Source organism: Abramis brama (assembly GCF_963993115.1).
Source record: "Abramis brama genome assembly, chromosome: 17".
In the NCBI taxonomy this organism is placed as follows: Eukaryota; Metazoa; Chordata; class Actinopteri; order Cypriniformes; family Leuciscidae; genus Abramis; species Abramis brama.
The window spans coordinates 5,599,480-5,624,977 of record NC_139979.1 but is presented as its reverse complement, the minus strand read 5'-3'; the positions used below and the strand labels follow the sequence as shown (position 1 = coordinate 5,624,977).

Below are 25,498 nucleotides of genomic sequence, written 5' to 3'. Positions count from 1 at the left end.
AGATTGTGATATTAACATGTTTGCATGTTGTGTCTGAGGCTCATGCCAAAATATTGATCTGATAACTGTGTGGGTCAAGAAAGTTCTAGCTTTAAGTAGTCGTATGTAGCAGTAGCTCATGGTACGGTAGGATAGTAAAATAGTGATTTGTTTCCTCAACCCAAAAAGCGGGAAAATGGCTGCTATCTTGCTGATAATATAACAAAGGAGGTTTGGCGGTTCCCTGAACGGCCACAAGATGGACACAAAATAATCTTCCGCCTCAGTGTTGACGGCAAATGAAGCATTTGGACAGAAAGAAAATGCTGGATTGCCTCAACATTCACAAGCAAGGCACAATGCTGTAGTGTGTTATGCATTTTTGTATTTTATTGAGTATTCATACAAAATAGGAAAGAAATGGATACTAGATGCAACATGGTTGACATTTCAAACACTATTTATACGATATGTAAGTGTTACTTCATCATGAATGTACTGTGATGTGTTTTTATAATCATTTGGTCATGAGAGTGAACTCAATTCATGTATAAAGGAAGGGCAAAAAAAGTAACATGCTCGTGTTTAAGGACATTTTATATTCTCATTTTTATATTCTGCACAATACACACACTCTCCATTTTGAATCACTGTGGATTTTCAGGACTTCCTCCAACATGGTTTTCATTTCCTGTGGTTTATTTGCATTATTTCTTTTGTAAGATTGATGGATTTTCTACAAATCAGTGTTTGGATCTGCTCATCATTCTGTTAAAAGTTCACTCAAAAATGAAAACTGTCATTATTTACTCATCCCAGCGCTGTTGTTTTTTCTTAAAAATGATTTTGTGTTCTAAGGGAAAAATAACAGCATTTTGCAACTACATGAATGTGAACATTGGCATTTTTAGGAGAACTTTTACTTTTAGGTTTGATGGAAAGACCTCGTGCTCCTCAGGACAGATCTGTCTGAAGAAGCGTTACACCAGTGAAAACGGTGACGTTCCGAAATTGAGAGAGAAGCTCCAGAGGTTTGTGTCCTACTTTTATTTCCCCTGTGGGGAAAAGGTGCTGGTAACATTAACACACGGCACCGTGTTCAGCTCTCACCCTGTGGTTTCACTCGCACATCAGTGATTTAAGAGTTTCAGCAGAAGTGGACTTGAAATATATTGCATCAACATATTTCACAAGCAAAAGTTTATCCGATGGCACAAGAATTGCTTGCATTTAATGAAATGATCCAGTGCTTGTTCCTTAAAACTGATTTCAGTTGTTTTGTGCTTTTCATCCTTGCATCTGCCACGGGCGAATCATTACATATTGTCATTTGTCATTCATTCCTTATTCATTTATAACAACCTTTATTGGCACATTTTAGATAAATAAATGCATCTTATAGTTCCTAACTCCAATTTTTTGATGTTTTTGATTAAAAATATGATAAATGAGCCCAATAGTTCTGACATAGCTACTCAAATCTTATCAAAATATAGATATTTACAACATGAGCACTTTGCAAGAAGCATTACAACATTTAAAATTCATGAATTGCAAAATGACTTAATAAATAATTGTTAACATCAATGGCACTCGTTACAAAAATACTTCTATAGGCCTACAGAAACACACTAGGTAAGCTTCACCACTGTAAATCATCTGACATTAAAAACACAAAATGAATCTATTATCTATAAACAGCCAGTAGTTTGTGTAATAACTTCCACCAGTAATGGAGTAAAATGCTTTTCCTTTTCCTCCATGAGGGCATATGAAACCTATTAAACGATTCACTTATGACCCTACTTAACAATGAATTCTCATGTTACAGATAATTGATTCAGAATATTGAACCCAGTCCCTTTAAAGCAATAAATCTCAACTGGCGCGTCACATCCTGAATTGAGATATTGTGTATATAGTTAGAAAAGCAAGCTTATAAACTTTATAAGAGAGGAGAAAATGCTTCCAATATCTTTTGTTGTTTGCATCTTTTGGAACAGGATTTGTGTTTCCACGTGATGTCCAATGTTAAACCTGTGTCGTGTTGAGAACCACTGCATTACATGACACAATCCTTCCCACAGGCCTCAACTAGCTGCTGCTTTTGACTTTCGAAGGGCGAACAGTGGAAGCTGTGTGCTGGAACGAAGCCTCCCAGGTGACGGAGGGTTTTGCACATTGGGCAGGGGTATTCGGCCAGGCCTTCGATGTCCTCAAACGCCAGGTTGACGATCTGGTCGGAGCAGGGGTCGCAGTAGAGGTGTCCGCAGGAGAGGCGCTTCAGCCTGGCCTCGTAGGTGATGCAGCACTGGCAGTGAGGAACATCAGAGCCCAGAGACAGGCTACCCGTCAGAGAACTGCTCTCCATGCTGGCGGCCTGACTCGAGCCCAGCTTAGCGGACGACCTGCAGGACCACGGGGAAGAGAAATCACAGATGAGATCTCTTTAGTGTTTGAATCTTCTTGTAGCTAAGCTGGTTTAGCATGCTGCTAGCAATGCCAAGAAACTGCACATGAGGCTAAATGTATAGTTTTAAACACACAACTGATGAAGTTTCTGTATGTTTTGTAATCATTATGATCACAACTGGTGATAATTGCTTTAATGAGCTCATTGTTTCTGCCTGTATACATGATGTTAGGATTTGTATTGGGCCTATCGTAGAACTGTGCATTTCTGGACATTACTTTAACACAGTCACAGTGATTGGAATGTAGAAACATGCATTTTCTGTAAAGCTGCTTTGAAATATGTAAAGTGAAAAGAGCTATACAAATAAATGTGAATTATTTCATTTTTCAACATAAAATCAGACATTTTTCATCAAAAATCGGCTGAAACACACTGAAAATATGCCATTCAAATTCCAATTTAAAATGCATTTGAATTAAACAGATTTATTTCAAATTCTAAATAACATTCAACATTCTCAAATCTTTTTACATTGTATTTTTTAAATGAAATTAACTGGATTTTTTCTTTCTTTTTCTATATAAAATCAAATACAGTACACTGGGACCAAAAGGTCTGAGACCACAATTTTTTTTAAATGGCTTTCAAAATCCACTTAAAATCTGGAATAAATCTGGATAAATGGATTTATTGTACATTGACACACACATAAAAATTCTCACTTTAGATCCCCATAATTTCAATAAAGGCCTACTATAATTATTATTATCTGAACTATGCTATTCACATTAATTTTGTAACTTCATACTCATGGTGTGTATACGTCTCATTTATATCCATTTTATTTTTATTTTGCACATCTGAGATTTTAGGAGAGATATGTCATTCTCACAATGGACGGTAGTGTTGCGTAACCTGTAGTGTTGTGACCCTCGCATGATGCTTCATCATTTCAGTGTTAAAGTCACCCTGTAATAACAGCTTAGACCAGCCTAAAACGGGTTGTTGGTCTAGTTTAAGCCAGTCTAACAGCCTGATCAAGCTAAAAGTGCCCCCAAACAGCCAGACAACTAGACCATCAAAACATTTTAGTCTGTGATTAAGGTTGTGATTATTGTTTTGTTTCAGCAGTGCATGCATGCCGTGCATTAGGTTGTTGTTAAATCATGCAATGTACATGCATAGTGACAATGCACAATCTCTGTAAAGATTATGTTCGGAGCAGGTATTGCCATAGCAACCCATTTATAGTCTGCCATTGTTCAGTCCGCCAACACGATTCCTGCACATGAATGCAAACACATTCATACAAATAATGCGCAATACTGACACAGTTTTTGAGACATGACGTACCTGTGCGAAGAGGACGGAGAACCTTTAAAACAGTCCAAGCTCAGTGTCGCAATAATCTTCCAACACATGTCCATTCCTCTCATGGTAAAAGACTGGAGTGATGTGACATCTGTGCAAGCGACTCATAGTTTTTTAACATGTTCCCGCACGCGATCAGACACCCAGGACGCCACGCGCGGTCAGTAAATGGGTCATTAAAAAGCAGTTCACGACGCGATCGGTGGTTTATCGTTCTCGAGGTGGGAAGCAGGTCGATAAATCAATAGGAGGCGATTGCTCTCGATGGTCAGCACGAATGAGATGCAGATAGAAACTGAGCGAGAGAAAGCACTGGAAAATCTGCTCATCACACGAGCGCAGCGCGCGACTCTCCAGTGAGCAGCGCTCCGCGAGCGTCTCTACAGGATCCTGTTTTCAGAAAGTTTCAGTCAAAACACTCAAATGAAATCATAACTCGATCCCTGAGTACTTAGAGATGTCTTATGGCAAGACGTTTTAACATTTGTTAATTAAAACTATCATATTTTTTATGTTACTACTACTAGGCTCTTTATCAATTAATGCTATTATGTAGGCTAATCGAGTTGCTGGTATCCGTGTTACAACTATTCCAATTATTCAATAGGTTCTAGTACTTTTTTGTAGTAACTATTTAAATGGTATATAGTATATATTCCAGTAGTATTAATTGAAATAGTATTTGAATGAATATTGGTGTTCATTCATTTTAAGAGTTTAGTCTTTACGAAAAAAAATTATAATCTGATATCATAAACTCACTGGCCACTTTATAAGGTACACCTGTTCAGCTGCTCATTAATGCAAATATCTAATCAGCCAATCACACTGCAGCAACTCATGCATTAAGATCTGCTGGAAGTTCAGACTGAGCATCAGAATGAGGAAGAAAGGTGATTTAAGTGACTTTGAATGTGGTATGGTTGTTGGTGCCAGATGGGCTGGTCTGAGTTTTTCAGAAACTGCTTATCTACTGGGATTTTCACACACAATCTTTAGGGTTTACAGAGAATGGCCCCGAAAAAGAGAAAATATCCACTGAGCAGCAGTTCTGTGGGCAAACTGACACATAGAGGTCAGATGAGAATGACTAGACTAGTCAAGCTGATAGAAGGCAACAGTAACTCAAATAACCACTCGGTCTGCAGAAGAGGATATCTGAACACACAACACATCAAACCTTGAAGCAGATGAGCTACAGCAACAGAAGACACACCGGTGTCACTCCTATAAGGTGAGAACTGGAGACTGAGGCTACAATTCACAGAGGCTCACCAAAACTGGACAATAGAAGATTGGAAAAACATTACCTGGTCTGATGAGTCTTGATTTCTGCTGCGACATTCAGATGGTAGGGTCAGAATTTGGTGTAAACAACATGAAAACACCTTCTATCAACAGTTAAGGCTGCTGGTGGTGTAATGGTGTGAAGGATATTTTCTTGCCAAACTTTGAGCCCCTTAGTGCCATTTTAGCATAATTTAAACACCACAGCCTACATGAGTATTGTTCCTGACCATGTCCATCCCTTTATGACCACAGATCTTCTGAAGGCTACTTCCAGCAGGATAACACGCCATGTCACAAGCTCAAATCACCTCAAACTGGTTTCTTGAACATGACAATGAGTTCTCTCTATACTCAAATGGCCTCTAAAGTCACCAGGTCTCAATCCAGTAGAGCGGAGGAACGGGAGGAACGGGAGATTCATCATGGATGTGCAGTCGATAAATCTGCAGCAACTGCTTGATGCTATAGTGACAATATGGACCACATACTGACTGACACTGTTGTAAGACTGGAAAAACTGGAAGAGAGGGCAAAGGAAATTAACATTTGAACTCACTCTTGTGCACCATTCGAGACGCAAGTCTCACCTCAGAATCATCCTAATCTACATCTCTTCATCCCCCATTCCTTCTCTCTCATGCTGAGATCACCAAAATTCACCCAAGAATCTATATGGTTTAATGTGAATAATTATCATACAGTATTACACATGTTTGGTATCATTTGAAATGTCTCATTCCCAAAGAAATAAACCAAAAGGTAATAAGGTATTTAAGAGTTTAGAGAACTCGCACACAGAGGAGTTTTAATTTAATGTTACTTTAGATAAGTGTATGTGGGAAACCACAGCATAGCCATATATCTGTAGTAGTGTCCATTCGTCTTCTGAAGTAAACGTTACGTTAAATTCAAGTGTATGCAATCACGGGGGCTATACCAAAGTATCTTTAATTGTTTAAGCGTTAATGCAACCGATCTCAGTCAGGTATGTAGCAATATGTTTGGTGACTTAAGCTGTCGAGATTGTGATCGTGAGACCTGCGTTAAACAAGGCGTGAGGACCTCTGAGCGACATGGCTTCCTAATATGAACGGGTAAAATATAAGTAAAGCGTTAAATAGAACAATCAAATGTATTGCTAAACTATTTTATAATTGACCAATAACCAATTGGCAATCTAACTTAATTTTGAGGTCGTGATAAAATGGAGTCAGATATAAAATGGAGTCAGATAAAAGCTTAAATGGAATTAAATGACTTTGCCACGCGGAAAGACAGTAACACACAGAGACCTTCACCCGTTCTGGCGGAAACCCCCATTTGGAGCGATAAACGGCCTTACACTGTGTTAAAGTTTTAAAAGGATTTGCATTTAATGAGATGCTATGCAGGTCTAAACTGAAGACTTCCATCTGTTTAATTAGGGCCGTCCTGTACAGCTGGAACAGCTCTGATATGGTCTCTCTGTTTTGTAGCCGGTGTTTATTTAGACATGATGCAGTGTGTTTTGGTGTACTTTGCTGATTTATCTAAATAAGGATAATAATATTAAGGATATGCCAACAGGTCTCACAGCGGCTGGGACCAGAGAAATGTATGCTCATTGAGATTTCAGAGACATTTGACTTCTTTTCAGTGCCTGCAGCAAAATAATCATAAATGATTGGCAATTTGGCATCGAATATTTTTGGAAGAGAAAAAATCCAGCTTGCTTTCCTGTCGACACTGCAGTGTGACACTTTTTAGGGCACTAAAAAGCCAGTCTGCAGGGAGCAGTTAACAGTAGTTAGTACATCCTCTTACTTTGCAGACTGGAGGCAGGAATGAAACCCAGAGCACAAATTAAGATGTTGAGTCAGAAACATCTGCTGGAGGTTTTCTGTTTTAATAGCTGAAAGGTGCTGTACCCTCATGAGGCGGTGAGGTGTAATTTAGCATTAATGAAGTAATCCATTGTTGTGACAAGGTTTCGAGGAATTAAATAGAACAAATAATTACATTGTACTCATCTTGGGTTACAGCTTGATGATGATTACCCTGTAAGTATAGCAGCATATGGGTGATTTGGTTTCTTCGTTTTCCTAACGTTCGGATGAGGCGAATCAGATAAAGCATAATGTTCTTGATTAAATTGTTTGTTTGCTCACAAAATTGAAGGCACTTCTAAGGGACCACAACATAACGGAGTGCTGTTAAAATCATCATGAAATGAATCTAAAATCTTTACTGATTTTTATAATGTAAACATAAGAATAATTTTTATATTGTTAGTAATAATCATTGTAATGCATTGCATCTTATGTTTTGCTCGTACAATAAAAACTACAGAACTTTGCTAACTAAGCATTTAAATATCATCTTACTAAGACATATTATTGGCAGATATAGTGACGACTGATATTTATATGCGTTTATTGAAGTAGTCTGTTATACTGTTATAAATCTCACTGATTTACATTACAAGCCATCACAATTTCATCTTACTTCTTGTCCCTATATAAATATCAGCAGCTGCACCAAAGTGCATATTTTTGCTCAGTTTGGGCCTCTGAATAAAATCTTTTTTTCTCCTTGAGTATGAGCTCCATATTCTCACTATATCATATGAGCCTTATGTATTCTCACTATATCATAAAAGCCTTATGTTTCAAATATGATACTCAACAAAAAACACACATGCAAACTTTTTGTCTAAACTGTTCAATGTTTCAAAATGTGACTATTATTTCATATGTCAGGCTTTAAGAAAAGAAAATGTTTTGTCTGTCTCTGTTTCATCAGGCCATAGAAAAAAAAGAAACTCTAGGTTTGCGGTAATGAATTAGTTCCCTATATTGTTTTGATGTAACGGTATGTGATGCAGTAGCTGCTTGAGAAACCAGCAGATGTTCCTGTTGTCAGCAGGAGAATGGTGACTGGCAGCCTTATTTGAAAACCAGTCACATCGTCATTCTGCCTGTTGCTAAGCACTGCATTAGTCCATTATGTCCAATAATACTGGCACTTCTGAAACTACATCTGACAGTCACAGATTTTGCTATGCAGGTTTCTTCGCAGATACCTAAATCCACAACAGATTGCAACAAATAACTCAAAATGATGTGAAACCGGGTTTTTCCAGTTTTGCTGAGCTTTATATGCAGAAGTTATGATTCATACGAGGTGTACTTCAAAACAACAGCTTTTAAAAATGCTGAAGAAATTTTCTAGTGACTGGTCACATTTAAATTTTTCAATTGGCCCAAGTGAAAGTCTGTAAATTTAATTTTATAATTTACAGAATTTCACTTGGGCCAATTGAAAAATTTAGATGTGACTTAGTCACTGGAAAATTTTGAGTTGGGGAGGTTAGGAATTTTTTACAGTGTATGGATGGGTGAAGGGAATGATGTGTAAATTAGGAGGTGATCAACTCAAATGTGATCTGTCTCAAATGGGGATGGTAATATAGGAAGAGAGTTCAAATGTTAATTTCTTTTGTTTTCTCAGAGAGTAGCCCTCTCTTCCAGTTTTTCCAGTCTTACAAACTCATCATGTAAAACTGTTGCAAAAATAAACTGTTTTGCAAATTAGGTAAGCTGATATCCAGTTTTAAAACCGAGTTCCCGACTCTAAGTTGGGTGAGATTGTTGTAATATTCAAAATTAATATGACAAGCTTTCACAATGCTTGACATTTGTATATGGCCTACAGTTAGACCTATGGACTATATTATGTGGCAGAAGAATAGCATTTTAATTCTTAATGAATGTTATTTACTGAATTTTTATGTCATATCATATTGCTGTTCTATAAAAAATTTGATGTCTGACTTGTCGCTTCAAAACACTGTCAGTGATAGCTGTTGAAAAAATCATAGCCTCTTGACATAAATATTGATTTATGTGATTCTATTTTGATCCCAGGGGTTTTCAAACTGGGGTCTGAGGACTGCAAGGGGGTTCGTAAAATTGAACTAAATAAACAATATACGTTAAATAAGTGCTGTCAAAATCGATTAATCTTGATTTGTGATCAATCTAACATAAAAGTTAGTGTGTGTAGGCTATATATATATGTCTTTATACATTAAAAGGAAGGTTAGCTGCATTTTATATATTATGTGGTGGTCCTTTGCGCGAATATGGTCATATTTGGGGGTCAGTGGCATCTATGAGATTGCGAACTCCTGCACTTACCTCTAGCAGACAGTTATTAATTGGCAAGAGTATTTTAATCTTTGATAAAGGCAGGTTATGTCGAATTTACATTAATAACAGTCGATGAAGATGGTAAGAAAAGCGCATCATGGTTCCGTCCTTTTGGCCAATTATGTGCACGAGTTAGAGCACGTGCAATCATGCACAGACCAGTGATTTCAGACTCAGTGCTCAGCTCTTAAAAGGCATTAAACACACAATATATGACATTCATTTATAATAAAAAAAGAAAAAAGAAGAAAAAAAAGACTATTCCACAATCATTTGCTCGAGGAAAACACTGGCGTTTGCGTAAACCCCTTTGAAGGCAGCTTGGATTAAACATGTGGCGTTTTTTTATCATAATAAAAACCCGTTTTAATTAAAACATTGGTGATGCTGATAGCAAATTAATTTCGGATCGCTCGCACATTGGAGAGTGGTGATGAGGGATGAAGGGATCGCTCTAGGATGCGAATTAGCCAATTCTACTATGGCGATGGCTTGTCTAATGAATATTAATTACGTAACATCACGTTCGCCTAAATAGACCTAAATGATTGGCTGAAAGGCAGAGAGTGCGAAGAGTGCAAATCACGTGACGATCGCCCAACCGTTTGGTTGAAAGAAAGTTGAGTGAGCGATAGTCGGTTGGCCTATCATGAATTTAAGGCTCGGCCATGAATAGTAACTAGATTACGTAACTGGACGCTCCAGGAAGGTTACCATGCAACGTCAGTGTGCCTATTAATATTAATAAATCTAGCGTTCGCCATAGTAGGAATCATAATTTTGCCTGTTGTAGGGTTGCACCCTGTTACACGTCACACGCGCCTTCGTTACAGGGTGAAGATACAGGCAATGTCACACAGCCCTCCTCATCATCACGACTAAAAATTCACCGTATCTTATATACAGTTATTCTTGACAGCATTTGGAAAAAATAATAACTGAATCGCACTGGTAAGTGACCTCTATTGCTAATTAATTCGTGTTTTGGAGCTGATTTATAATTAGTGAATCTATATAGCCTAAATATGATTTGATGCTCATTGATGCTTTTAAATTGCACATTTATATAGGCATACATACGTGTTTTCTGTTATGTGTTGCAGGTTTAAGCTTCTACAGGCTATTTTAGGGAGTAGATGCATTCATTTGAAAAATAATGTGAGCACATCAATGATGGATGCAAACGTAATCTTCATCAAAAATACATCTTTATAATTACAACACTGTTCGTAAATGATATATAAATCTGTTTTAAGGCAATATTTTTTATCATTGGCTCATGCATCATCTCAAAAATAATTTTACGGCGAGCAGATTTTTTATTTATTTTTTTATTTATTTTTTTTGCTGTATTTTGCACTCAGTATCCTACGACACATTGTTACTTATTTACTGTATTTATGTTAATCTTTGTTTGCCATGTGTTAAAGAATAGATCAAAAGAACAATTTATAAAAGCCATATTCCCATAGAGACAAGGCACCTTAAACCTCGCCCCTTCACCTCATATCTATCCGTCAGAATAACACTGATCGGGCTTTAACATTATCCTCGATTTTAGGCTGCTATCGGGTTTCATATTTTCTGCAATTGATTAATCACGAGAAATGTAGATTAAAACGAGATGTTTTGCTCGTGCTATCTTGAAGCATCAAAATGACCTTGCAGCAGTCATGAAGAATGGAAACCTGGTACATGTGTGCGCGTGTGTGAGAGTGATGATTTATTCTATTGCTGATTGCATTCAATCTAGTCACGACAGCATGTGCATTTGCTTTGACTGAATTCACAATGATGCTCTATGGATCTACATGTGTCCGTATACTGCTCCTCTTTCAGTGAAATATAATGCCTTTGAGCTGGAAATAACCAACCATCACTGTTGAGTGCATGCAAAAAATGATAAGTGTGCTCTTTACCGTTTCCTACATAAGTGTAGATTGTGCAGAGCTGAAAATATGCAAAAATTTTAGTATTACAATGCTAGAGCTTTATGTTCTAGCAATGCAGAGATTTACGTTGTGATTACTGCATTGATAGTAGCTAGCTATATCCTATATGTTGTTACATTCCTATATATGCAGATCTTTGTTTATTAGCTATATTTGATATTATAGAGTTTTATATATGACAGTATTGTTAGTACACTATTAAAAATAAAGGTTCCAAAGGGGGGTTTTCACAGTGATGCCATTATAGAAGAACCAATTTTGGTTCCCCAAAGACCAGTTTTTAAAAGAACCATTTTGTCTTAGTATGAAGAAAGTGTTATTAACCTAAGAACCTCAAATAATCTAATGAAGTTCTATGAATGTTAAAGGTTCTTAATAGAACCATTGATGCCAATAAAGAACCTTTACTTTTAAGGGTGTATATGTAGAGCTTTAGTTAGTTAGTATTGATATTAGAGATGTATATTTGATAGATATTTCTAATATGAATTTAGCATGTTAGCAGTATTTGTGATGTTTTCTCAGTTGGAATAATCACTTCTGCTTTTTTATTCACGTTTGTAAGTCGGATTGGATAAAATATGAGTGCTAACTGAAGACTGTAAATTCAGATCCTTCTTTTTTACATTGTGACTATATATTCATAAGCACACAATAAAAATACTTTATCACAGTGAAATCTAAGGAGAATTATCATTGTCTTTACCCAAAAAGCATCACAATGCAAAATAAGGTAACACTTTATTTTACGGTGTCCTTGTTACATATGTTACATGTACTTACCGTAGTAATAACAGTAAACTATGCATAATTACATGCAACTAACCCTCAACCAAATCCTAATCCTACCCTAACCCTATAGTAAGTACATGTAGTTGCTTAATATTACTCAGTACTTAAATATAGAATTACACTGTAACAAGGACACCTTAAAATAAAGTGTAACCCAAAATAATATTAACAGTAATACTAACTGTGGCTTAGTGATATGCAAAAGTCTGAAGGTTTGATGTGCAATGACACAGGTCATTGGTAGGATGAGCCACTGTGTTATCATAACTTTTATCCGGATCTGTTTGAAAGTGTCCAAGCCCGTGTGAAGGCCTTTGAGAGAAGCTGTTTCTCCTATTGTGAATTGATTTGCGGGCTGTTTGTGGTACGCAGCTTCAGCTCCAGTCCTCTGGTGCTGCTCAGGATTGCAGTTGTTCCTCAATCATTGTGTGCTCTCTGCGCTGCAGTGCTCTTTTCAGAGTAACCTTGAGAGGAATCCTCAGAGGAAGAGAGAGAACAGGGTCAGAAAAAGTGTTTAACGGCACGACAGGAGCGTTTGTCTCTGATCTCTGCTGGTGCTGATGTCTGATCTGACTCGGCCATCATTCAGAACTCATTCAGGAGCCGGGAATAAGATTAGCACTTGAGGTTGGTGCAGCACATTTTCATGTCCGTGTCATATATTAGATTACATTTTTTAAGGTTGGAAATCATGTTAGTTAGTTTTCTTTTATTACAATATTGCAATTTTCACAATAATTCCATATCCCCTGGTGCTGCTCTGATTTAAATTTTAATGACTGTTTTAATTTATGAATATAAAACTGGCAATTTGTTAAAGTAGTCATGAAATGGAATTCGCGATAGTCTTTTCTTCCCAGTTATTTGTATATCTGAGTAAAACGGCTTCTCAAATTAGAGGCAAAATTAAACAAAAGGACTTTTTTGTTTTTGTCCTTTGGGAATTTATTGGATGGTTGTGGTTTGCTACTGGTGGATCTCATGTGAGTGACAGGTCGGCCTAGTAAACTACTAGTTAGTACTAGTACTTACACTAGTAAACACATCATCAGAGAAGAGAAGAGAAGTTGCTGCAAGAGGGAGGGGAAGTTATTTTGAGTAAAGATTACGAGGTGACATAAAAAAAAAAAAATGTGCACGGAAAAATCATTCATAATAAAAACTGCAATATTTCATAAAAAAACAAGAATTGTCCAGATTTTAAGAAATATTCCAAGTGATTCTTCCTTTCTTACATGTTTTCTTGGGATTATTGTTCTAATTGGTGATCAGTTTATATATTTTTTTGCCTTTGTGTCTTCAATATCACTTTCCATCCTGTTAGTCTTCAAAATATACTTGCATAACAGCAGGTTAACGTCTGGGTAAATGTTCAGAGTGAAATCGAAGGCATGCCAATTTTAAGAGTGGAATGGAAACATCTAAATTGAAGCAGAACCTCAGAACATATATATTTTCACACCAAGGTGGAGCCATGTGTAAATTCCCATTCACTCGTGTTTGAACCAAAATCTATACATTACTCTCTCTGCATGTGTTCACAGAGAGAAGGGTAAAGGCCACCAACCACTAAAGATGTCCTCTATAGATATGTGATTTATTTAGAATTTTCTTCAAGGTTAGATCCAGATGTCCTCGGTTTCACGATGATGCAAATGGAGGGTGAGAGGTTTCTTTGAAACTGCTCTATGCTTACGTTTAGTATATTGCATGAGTCTGCATATAACTGAATCATACTGTAATCTCTCACCCATTAATCCCTGCGGTAAAATATGAGCTCTTACAGAAAAAATTCTCATTTCCTCTGGACTTCATTATATACACCATGCAGAATGTGCCTTGTATACTTCTGCTATTTAAACCTGTTGAGTTACTTTTACCACTTTAAAGGGATATTTGAAAATGTTATCATCATTTACTCGCCCTCATGTTGTTCATCTTCGAAACACAAATGAAGATATTTCTCTCCCTCCATTAAAAGTCTATATTTACCCAAAACTCTGACGCCTCAGAATGTCCATAAAGAGATCGTAAAAGAAATCCATATGAATCGAGTGGTTTAATCCAAGTCTTATGAAGGGACACAGTCGCTTTATGTGATGAACAGATTTCATTTAGGCTTTTATTCACAAATAAACACTGATCGGCGAATGTACAGAGCATTCAAATACTATGGTAAACGGTGAACCAGGTTTTTTCTTGCGTGTCGAGTAAGTGCGGTTTATCATATTTGAGGGTTATATAATGTGCGTTGATCAAAGTTTATACGCAAATAAAAGCCTAAATTAAATCTGTTCATCATATAAAGCGACCGTGACCCTTCATAAGACTTGGATGAAACCACTAGATTCATATGGATTTACTTTACAATGACTTAATGAACGTTTTGAAGCATCAGTTTTGGGTGAATAGGCTTTCAATGGAGGGAGAGAAATCTCTCAGATTTCATTAAAATGTATAAATATTTTTTGAAGATGAACAAAAGTCTTATGGGTTTAGAGTGACATGAGGGGGAGAAATTAATGACAGAATTTTCATTTTTGGGTGAACTATCATTTTAAGAAAGCAAAGTAGGTCAGTTTTAATTTCATGTTGACTTTAAGGGTGAGGATTTCCTTGCATATTAGGCTATATATTTCACTACTCAGTGTTCAATTTGCACTAGCGACAGTGTGATAGAGTAGAAGGCAGCACTTCCTGTTTTTAATGAAATGTTGCATTGACAACACCCATCCAAATGTGGCTCAGGCCAGTTTGTGCTGGAATATTTGGGGCTAAAATGGAGGCAGGGCATGAGGATGCTGGTGGTGCTGATGTAGCAGAGGGCAGGAGTGACTGTGGCCATGGTGACAGCGCACACCGAGAGATTTGTTCCAGGGCTAACGTGACTCACAACGGCTCTGTCCTTTCCTGCGAGACCGCTGTCGAGACGCTTCTAACCATCCGCTAACATCCTCCTCCCCTCCCTCTATTCCACCGCACTCATTCCTAGATCCATCTACTCAAGGCTTCTGCTGTCACTCTTGCTCTTTGAAATACACCAGATGCATTGAGCTTCGGCCTTGTTGGTAATACTTTATCAAGCCGAGCATATGTGTCAGAGAAAGCTAGCTTTCCTGTAGCTCAAACAGTAGAGCGTTGGCGCTTGCAACGCCAAAATCATGGGTTCGATTCCTAGGGAAAGGAAGAACTGATAAGAATGTAAATGTGTACCTTGAAATGCAATGTAAGTCGCTTTGGATAAAAGCATCTGCCAAATGCATAAATGTAAATGTAGTACAAATTGTGTTCAATTTATTACTCTTTGTAAGATTAGATTTCAAACACATATAAAAAGATGTACAGAATGGGAAGCAAAACTGTTGTAAGAGGTTGGAGCATAATAATATTAAAACTGCTTTGTTTTCATTTTATCATAATTATACAATGTGTGGCCCAGTTTCACAGACAAGGATTAAGCCTTGGTTCAATTAGGGCATTTATAGATTTTAGAAACGTGTCTTAGAAAAATACATTACTGGTGTGTATCTTGAGACAAAACAATGGCACTGACATATTTTAAAGTCCCCTTGTAGTCAATATTTTTATTCCTTAAAAACTCATCTTTGATCACCAAAATGACATATTTAAAAAAAAAAATCCTTGAAAAAAAAAAAAATAGCTTGAATGTAACTCTACACCCTTGTCTCATTTAGTATAAGCGGTTCTATGAATATGCAGATTAGCCCCGCCTCCACTCACTCACTCTAGGGCTGCATTCCAGTCCAAAATTGTCATGCCCTTCACTCGCTAACTTCCCTCCGTCTCGTTCACTCGGATGTACGTCATTGCTTACATTGCACGAGTGCCGACTACTGGCGGAAACTGCGGTGGGCTGAATTGGAACGTCCTAAGCCCTTGATTACTTGGAATCAGCTATGGAGTTTATTTATTATTCAAAAAAACTTTCCCTTTAAGAATTTGTTTAATACAGCATCCAAATGTAGGTGTGTTTGGGTTGTTTTAAATGAAAAAATATATAATTAATAGAATTGTTTGTTGTGGTGGTGATTAGACGAGATATGTGGTGACGTCACAATCGTACTGCATTGTGGGACATATAGGTGCCTGAAGTGCACATATGAAATAGACTCGCTCCCTCGGTCAAAATCGAGGGAACGAGGGTCTGTCCATACAAACTTCCCTCGTCCACTTCACAGTGGAACGCACTTCAAAATGGCGGCAGGGATTCCCCCGAGGGGAAGTGCTTAGGGAAGTTCGCAAGTGCGTGTCTAAAAGTGGACTGGAACGCAGCCCAGCTCAGAGATCCACTCGTTGACGATCACACGTTGACCTGATTGGTTACAAGGTTGTTTGTGATGTCAGAAACGCCAGCGATTTCAACCGTGTGTTTGAGACTGTCTTTGGTTCACTGCAGTTTTAAGGTTTAAGTTTTAGTTTTAGTAACTATAGTTCATATTAAAGATTAAATCTTGTTAAACGGGGCGTATAAGAGAAATAAAAAAAATATGCGTATACTTTTATGGTTATTTATGATTAATCCTTTCAAACATTATTCTTGTATTGATCCATTAATGCTTTTTGTCTGTTGCATCTTTAAATATCATAAACTCATATTCATATATTCTATTCAGACCAGACATTTAGTTTACTTGTACAAATGTACGTCTATTTTGTGGGTTTTTCCGTTTTCTGCTCAGTGTGGTATCTTTTCTAATGTGTGTGGTATTTTGTTTAGTTTCACATGAAATGGGTATCTTACTTTGAATTAAGGTATAGCTCTATTTGCATGTGGTCTAGACATGATGGAAATACTTATTTGGCCATTTCTGCTTCTTAGGGCTGGTTCACACAGAAAGCAGTTTTGCAAGGTCTCGAGACACGTCTTTTAAAAGTTGAAAAACTTATTTTAACTTTTAAAACTTATTTTAACTCAAGTGCCGTGTTTTTAGAACGTTGTGTCATGCACGAGACACTGCAAAAGACGCGAGACTCGACCGCAGCGGTCATTGAAAAATAAAGTAGCGCAGTGGAATGGAAAAACTTGATTTTCCAGTACAGGATGAGAGCTTATTAATTACGAAAACGATTGTTTATTTTTGCTAATTATTATTTTAATTCAGTTAGTTTTTCAGTAACTGTTGTTAGTTTAGTTTAGTTTTAGTTTTTCATTTATGTTGAAATTTCTATTTTATTTCCGTTTACGAAAATGTTTTTGTACCAATAGTTTTAGTTTCAGTTTTCGTTTACGAAAACAACCTTGATACCACTTAATGAAATCGAAAAAATAATGCTTGTTTTCAAACTGGTTTCCCGAACACTCCCCCTGTTTTACATGGGTTGAACAAACAGATAGTCCCTCCCCAAACTCACTCCATTGGCCGAATTATGCTTTGAACAGGTTTGGTTGAGATTCACCCATTTACTGTTAAATTAACTTCTGTTTCTATCAAGCTAACTGCTTCATCTCGTTATAGTCCTTGTTATGCCGGGGATATTGGTATTCTCATGTTTTGTCCTCTGGAAAGCCCCTGGGCTGTCTGTGTGACTGACCACCATACACATATTCCATCTGCCTACTGGATAATGGATAGCTTAGTTTTAAATTTTGTACAAATAATCGTTCACAATGTTGAAAATGCCCTCAATACCCTGATAAGAAAAGTGACTCAGCATGTATTGTTGCTGAAGGGCGCACAGTTAAGGCTTAAATTGCCTTTCAAATCATTCACATGAATAATTAATAAGCCTGTTAGGTGTATTAATAGGGTTATTATGTGGGATGGCATGTAAAGGATTTATAATACCTTTTAACTTAAAATGACTAACAACATTTCATACAAGTATTGGTTAATGGTTAATGGCATTGCTATTGTAGGAATAATGTATGCATTCGTTTGAATATTTCATTATTCAAATTAGTTTTGAGTGTTTCTTCTCTTCTCAAATCTCTGTGTTTGTACATAGTGCTTTTGCATAATGATAATTATTTGCCCCTCTTTATTTCCTCATTAGACACGGATCCAAGCATATGACTTTTATTTTTTAGTGAAAGTCTTATTGTTTGTTTGTTCGTTTTTTTGCCCATGCAAAGAAAGTCAATTGGGTCCAGCGTTATTTGGACCCTACCTTTCTTCAAAATATGAATGTGAACCAAGGAAATGGTGGATTTGATCCATAGGTGGTCTTAGTTTATCATTCACAAGGTTTTTTTTTGTCTTGAGTGCATTTGCATGGCTGTCATAAGTCATGATGGCTCTCAGTACAGACTCTTCCTCTCTCTCGACATGTGCTGCCGCTCTGTTGGTCACTGTTGTTGAGCAGGTTTCTCCTCTCTTCGCCAATCTTTGACCGCTGACATTTAACTGGTTTGAATCTTCTGCCAAAGTGACCCTTTAAAGAGGCCATATTATGCCCTTTTACAAAGTCTTGATTTTGTTTTTCAGATCTGCTAAAATAGGTTTCATGCTTGAATGTTCAAAACACATTATTTTTTATTCTCCATTGTTGCAGCACCTCTCTTCCCAGTCTGTCAGTAACGCCCTGTTTAGTTCCTGTCTCTATGAAGCCCCTCCTTCTGAAAAGCACAATGTGCTCTGATTGGTCCAGTAGCACCTCACTGCAGTACACGAGATCCAGGGGGCGGAGTTGGATCCAGATCTAAGGGGTGGAGATTGGTAGGTTTAGGGGTGGGTTTAGGGATCAGGGGGTGGAGATGGGTAGGTTTAGGTATATGTAAGGTGGGAGGAGTTGGATCTGGATCCAACTCCTCCCCCTGGATTTCGTGTTCTGCAGTGAGGACCATCTCGATTGGTCAGCTGGACCAATGTGTTGTGATTGGCCAACCACTTTGTGCGTGTTTTGGAAATGCCATGCCCCTTACCATAACCAAGAGTTTCAAGTTGAAAATGTGAAAAAGCATAACAGATCCTTTTTAGAGCACTGCATGGTGTCCAAATGTCTTTCTTTTGGACAGGTATTTTTCAGTCTCGAATCAACAGTTGATTTTAGTACAGTTTGGCATGAGCCTGTTGCTAGGTTATTGACACAATACTCTAAAGCTGCGTTCACACTAGCTGAAACTTTGTCGCTGCATGTGGTCAGTGACCGGCGGTTAGGTCGCTAGTGTGCGTTCCCACTACTGGTTGCCTAGTAACGTTTGTTAATGACATTCACAGATGTTGTAAACAACTAATTAGTTTTCTTGCCACTGCAAAGAAACATTTTTGAAGGAAAATACTAAATATAAATGGAATCAGTACATAAAATGCTTAATATTGAAGATGAATGAGAAACAGCGAGTGCTCTTTATCATCGCTGCTATTTATCAAGCGCCAGTCTGTCTGGGTTCACAAAACCATTCAGGCTCAGAGTCAGCATGGCGAGCCACCATATGTTCACAGAGACATATCATAAGATCTAAGAAATTTGCTTTAGATGCTTTAGAATTTGGTCAAAATAAGGTGTTTTAGAAAGCAGCATAATCATTTTCTCTGAATGCTAAATGGGAACCTGTGTGTGAGTATTTTGTTGAGAGGAACATGCTGTGGGTTGGTGTTTTTTGGGAATGTACTAGTCACAGGTGCAGATTATCCTTAATGCGACTATTTATTTGCATGTTTTTTTGTAAAGAAAGAGAAAAATTCAGCCTTCACATTAGTTTGACAAACCGTGTTCATCTCAATGAATGTCAGCATTCTGTCAAAGCCATTTGATGTGACCCGGCAAACCAACAGCGCTCTGATCCTGGACATCTGCTTTAGGGATTTTCATTGGCATTAGCCTCTTGATGGAATTATTGTAACATGATATCAGATCACCAGAATACACACCCAAACAAGATGACTTTATAATCCCTGATGGTGTTTCTGCATATAAACAGCTTAAAGGAACACTCCACCGTTTTTTGAAATAGGGCTTATTCACCGTCTTTCCTACATTTAGATAGGTGGGCAAATGCATTTTTGTCTCAGTACATGCATTGTTTTAGTTTGGCAGCGCTGCCGATAGCTTAGCTTAGCATAATGAACGGAATCCTTTGTTGCCAGCCAAGGGATAGTTCACCATTTTTTGTCATCATTTACTCACCCTGAAGTTGTTTCAAACCTGTATAAGTTTCTTTCTTCTGTTGAACATAAAAGAAGATGTTTTAAAGAATGTTGGTAACCAAACAGTTGATGGACCCCATTGACTTCCATACATATGAATATATATATATATACTATGGAAGTCAATGGGGTCCATCAACTGTTTGGTTAACAACATTCTTCAAAATATCTTCTTTTATGTTCAACAGAAGAAAGAAACTCATACAGGTTTGGAACAATATGAGGGTGAGTAAGTGATGACAGAATGAAAGTTTTTAGGTGAACTATGCCTTTAAGATATATATGAGGGGACATGAAAATGTACTCCAAAACAGAAATGAGCCCCTCAGGGCTGTCATCATAGGTTTGTGTTTTCATTGGAAGTTTGTATTCGCTAACACTGAGATTCACTGGAGTCCCATGAGCCTCTTCACACTCTAGCTGATGCGCTGCTTTCCTGTCGTCTCTCGTTGAAAATGATGATCTACACTCCCACTGGCGTAGTCTCTGCTTCAAAAACTGAATTACATAATTGGGTCTTTCATCACTGGTGAACAAGAGGCAAAGACATTGCCCACCCCTTATATCAGAGTTAATTCACAATCAGCTTGATCCTAAAGAGATGTTACGAATAAAGGTGCCAGATCTTTTACTGTTATGTTGTAACTTCTGAGAAATTACAAATTAAGAGCTAAAACAAGAAACGTGTTTCACAGCCCATTTTACTTTCATTATCCGATATATTTCCAAGTGCAATAATGTCAGATGAGACTCATTAGAGTTTGTTTGGTTATATATATATATAAATATATATATACAGTATATACATACACACAAGCTACCGTTCAAAGGGGGTCAGTTAGTGTCTTTGAGATTAGTCACTTATGCTCACCAAGGCTGCATTTATTTGATTAAAAATGCAATAAAAACATTAAAATTGTGAAATATTATCACGAATTTAAAAAACCTTGTTCTATTTAAATATATTTTAAAATGTATTTTTTTCCTGTGATGTGAAAGCTGAATTTTCAGCAGCCATTACTCCAGTCTTCAGTGTCAATATACAATTTTATTTATATTATATCTTATTTATAAACAAATAAGTATTTTGCAGTGTGTCATGTCTCTTGATTCATAGCAGATTTAGAAGAAATCTCATTTTTATTGTGTTTAAGAATGGCACTGTCTTCCTCGTCTGTGTGTTTAACTCCATTTTTGATATACTGCAGTACTAAGTCACATCTAAATGGCCTATAATCTCATTTTGCTATTAGAGCAGTGTATCAGAGAGATGTGACAGCTCTGGGATAGGCTTTGGTTCACAGAGCTTTTAGGCCCTGTTCTTTAGCGCTGACATATGTTCCTGTACGAGTCTAATTGAAACGCAAGTGTTCCTCCAAGAGTCGACTGAGTGATTTTCCCAGCAGAGCCATCTCACACATGCCGCTGCTCCTACACGCCACTATTGCTGTCCTGTCTGCAGACATGAATAGAGCTGTATTTGGGAACTGTGGGGGATACGGTTGTTACCATTGCACCGTACTGCAGTCTCTGTGCAGGACTAGTTACATGGGTTATTTACAGGTGTAATGCTTTGACACTGAATGTCACTGAGAGCTCTTAAAGGGATAGTTCACCTGTCGTCATTTACTCACCTGCCTGTTTTAAAGAATGTTTATAATAGATTTGTGAGAGGATGAGACTGAAATTTAAAGAATTAGCCTTTTACTCTCAAATCTCTTTGGAGGTGCTATGCCAGAATTAGTACAACTTAAATATCAGTTTGTTTCTCACATAAAGCTATCATATGGATTCAGACAACTTGAAAAGAGTTGACTGCTTTAGTGGTCTTTTTTTTTTGGCAACCACATTAGCAGTGCACTTTCATTGTGTGGAAGACAGTTTCATTGTATGTAATGTATTGTGTTCCACTAAATTATATATGAAGGTGAGTACATGACAGTGTTATTTTAGTGTTATTTATACAAGTTTAATTGTTCTGAACAGAAACGCTTATTGAAACCTCTAACTGGTTTATAACGTTATTTTATCGTACTGTTTGGCTGTCAACCAATTGATTCCTATGCAAATTTGACATTGACACATCCATTGTGAGTAATATGCCCGAATTTTTCCGACTGCATCCTGCAGTACTACAAACCACGCCCCTACAAGTTACGCCCCCTTATAATGAGACAGCCAATTAGCACCTCCCTCTAGATCCATTGATGTCATCACTAGTGCTGCACTTCTTCTACAGTAAATTTTAATTTTATTGAAGGGGAAGGATTAGGGTAATTTTTAGGGTTGGGGTAGGTTTTTAGCTATAATTACCATAGGTCTGTATTTGATTGTATTTGAACCGTTACTGTTCAATAAAAACGTGTCATTATATTATTAACATTTTACCAAAATCAAGCTCAAATGAAGTTAGGTTTTTCAGATTACAAAGATTATTGTAGCTATGAGTTAAAATACTGATTCTGCTCGGAGTGAAGGGATTGATTTTTTTAGGCCCTGGGTCAGAATGCCTTTGATTGTTTCAGTATAGTGATGAAAGCAACATTGATATTTGTGTTGTTTTGAATGAAATCACGCTTTCTTGAGCTTAGCCACAAAGTTGCTGATGCATTTTCATCATGTGTCTGCACTTTATCCATCAAAAACTCGTCAGAACCCACTTATGCATGGATTTTTCTATACCAAACACTTTCTAACCAGCCCTGAAAGCAATCAATATTAGAAATGATTTTCCCAATGGCAGTGCATGCTTGCCTCTGTATTGGAAGACATCCAGAGAACATGCAAGTACTATATTAGTGATAGTTGAACGACCGCAGATCCCTGTCTGTTGCCGCCAACTGGGCCATTTCTCCCTTGGACCAATCGCAACTGCTGATGAGCTCATATAGCCCCCAGATCCACCTTTACAGACATTTATAGTTTTACAACCGTCTGCTCTATTGCACAGTGTTTACTTTGAGTAACAAGGGAAGCATGTCAATTTGTTTTATTGGCATTTACAGCTCTACGATCCACATGGCTGTTCAGTTGCTGTGTATTCACTTATCAGTGCCACGATAACGTAATAGGACTTGTGCCGAGGTGTTCAGAGCAGGGCTGATGACAGATATCCGAGATTGCTTTTTTTTTTTTGTCTGTCACACAGAAGGCCGAATGTCAGACTGACCGGCTCATTATCTTCACAGACACAGGGTGATGTGGTTGCTGAGAGATGACCGTCGGCTGATGAGTTCTATTCAGAGAGGAAAACACAGCCAGAGAGATAGAAAAGAACAGGCAAATTACTAAATTAGATGAGAATGTGAAAAAGACTGACAAAAAAGAAGAGCAGTGTCATTAGGAATAGGAATTGTAATGAATTTAATGATTGTGGCTCTGTATACATATATCTATGTGTATGCATGTCTACATATCCTAAAGATGTGTGATGTGAGTAGAATAATATATATATATGATAAAAAGTAATAACTTGAGGTTTAGTGATAGTGAGTGATTCAATACCCACTCTGGAGGATTCTGTGAAGCAAAAAATCTTTGTTCCAAAATCATTAAAAATTCATACTACACTACTCATGCTGAAGTGAGGACAACTCGGGGTGAAAGAGGTGTTGTCATTGTCATTTCCGGTTTTTGATTCCTAACCTTAAATATGATCCTTTTCAGGTTTGCGCAGTGAAAGGTTTCTGTACAGATCTTTATCAGTGTTGTAGAGCTCCTAAATACCCTCTGAGATATTATTAATGTGGCTCAATTATGAATATTTGATTATTAATGCAATAACTGGATCCAGACCAATTTCAACAGATTTGTACGAGGCAACACAAACTGATGATTTCATGAATTTCCCTCAGGAACATTTTAATCAGCTGTTTTTCAGGGAGGCTCAATTGGTTTCTTAAAGTGTTTTCCCCCAGAATGTAAAGTGGAGGAAACAAGGTCACTGCGAGAGCTGCTGCACCTATTTACATGCTGTCAGTGTTGTCCATGTATTCATTTGTAAGCTTACAATAATTTTTATTATATCGTCACCTTCCTAAAATAATTGCCTAAGTCATTTTTCAGGTTTCTCAGAAAACACTTCAACAACTTCAGAGGTTCGTTCTTCTTGATGCAGCTCCCATCTTGAAAAGCTTGTAAAATTGCCTTTTAAAATTTTAAAATTGCTTGTAAAATCTTTTGACTTCGGCCAAATAAAACAGCCTAAGTCACACTCTTGACATAGGCCATTACACCACAGGGGTAGAACTGCATGATCTGTTCAACTGAGGATGTGGGGATTTTACCAGAGGTGGCCAGCATCATGAGGAGATGACTTATGCAAAAAAATCATTTTTGTCAAAAAATGATTTAGGCAATTATTTAAGGAAGGTGACGATATGTATAATACTTTTTTTTTTACTGTTTTCACAAAAGTGATTTATGATAATCAAGAGTATACAGGTAATGTTTCTGCTGGAAGATCCTGCTGAAGCCAAGCTCAGTGTATTGCTTGTTGTACATGATTTCTATTTGGTCCAAGCAGGGCATTAGCGGATCCAAGTTGGTTTAGATGGTTGATTAGCTAGAGGAGCAGCCGTTGGACCTGTTTTTTAGCCTGGAAATCCAGGCCCAAATCTGAAAGATTAAGGGTCTGGCATCGACTAATGAAAATCTTCCAGCTCGAGAGGCGGCACCAAGCATGCATTTGAAAATCTCACTGCACGCAATTGGATAACACTACGACCAATCACAACAATAAGCCCCATACGCTTAGCTACCAGCGGAGCTAACTGGTAGAATAGACTCTTACTGTATCCGGTCGGCAAAACAGCAAAAAAGGATTCGAGCGCCGTCTTCTGTTCCTCTTTTATATAAAAACGCAAGTCTAACTCATTCATTGTAGCGGCCAAAGCCGATTCTGGTGTTCATCCATAGCCATCTTGCAATGTTTGCTAATGACTTCGACGTCACAGCGCTGTCGTCATCTGTTTAGCTCACCTCTGGCCCGCCTATATCAGATAACCCGATGTGATTGGTGCAACTCAGATCGAGGGGCATATTTAATGAGCATCATTACTCAACGCCAGAGTAACTCGCTGAGCAAATTAAATTTGTGCTCTCGAGAGAACTCTCGATTTCGAGAGTGCCTGTTTTTTACCTGATTGACCATTTTTAAAACTAGTTTGGGTTAAGCTGGTATGACTGGTTGCATAAACTGCTTAGACCATTCTTAAAAGATACTTTTCTTGAAGACATGTCCTAACTTTTTAAAGTCAGTTATATAAAAAGGTACATTGGTTTCATTTGAATTGGAAAAGTAAGACTGATTACCTCTTGTCTAACTGCTAGACATTCCTCTGCTTAAGACATAGTCTTAACAACTGGCAGCTGTGTTTCTTCTAGCATTATTTATTTGAC

General features: G+C 37.5%; 3 protein-coding genes and 1 long non-coding RNA gene across 4 annotated transcripts in view; 3 read left to right on the top strand and 1 right to left on the bottom strand.

Annotated features, from left to right (window-relative positions):
* mtmr11 (myotubularin related protein 11) overlaps positions 1-794 on the top strand; it is a 37,287-nt gene extending 36,493 nt beyond the window's left edge. The window contains exon 17 of the mRNA XM_084089002.1: positions 1-794. This exon is cut by the window's left edge and continues 1,270 nt beyond it. The gene's annotated coding sequence lies outside the window, so the exon portion shown is untranslated.
* LOC311067274 (uncharacterized protein) lies at positions 350-4,167 on the bottom strand. The gene is made up of 2 exons (XM_084089017.1): positions 3,749-4,167; positions 350-2,387 (listed from the first exon to the last, which is right to left on the bottom strand). Exons 1-2 carry the CDS (start codon positions 3,829-3,831, stop codon positions 2,042-2,044), a joined length of 429 nt encoding a protein of 142 aa, XP_083945143.1. The 5' UTR covers positions 3,832-4,167; the 3' UTR covers positions 350-2,041.
* A 5,893-nt stretch (positions 4,168-10,060) lies between these two features.
* Positions 10,061-25,498, top strand: part of sv2a (synaptic vesicle glycoprotein 2A) — a 34,172-nt gene continuing 18,734 nt past the window's right edge. Inside the window, exon 1 of the mRNA XM_084089849.1 lies at positions 10,061-10,197. The gene's annotated coding sequence lies outside the window, so the exon portion shown is untranslated. The remainder of the gene's footprint in view (positions 10,198-25,498) is intronic.
* LOC311067917 lies at positions 18,641-18,797 on the top strand. Its single transcript, XR_014603304.1, has 2 exons — positions 18,641-18,671; positions 18,714-18,797. It is a non-coding gene; the product is annotated as an uncharacterized lncRNA (long non-coding RNA).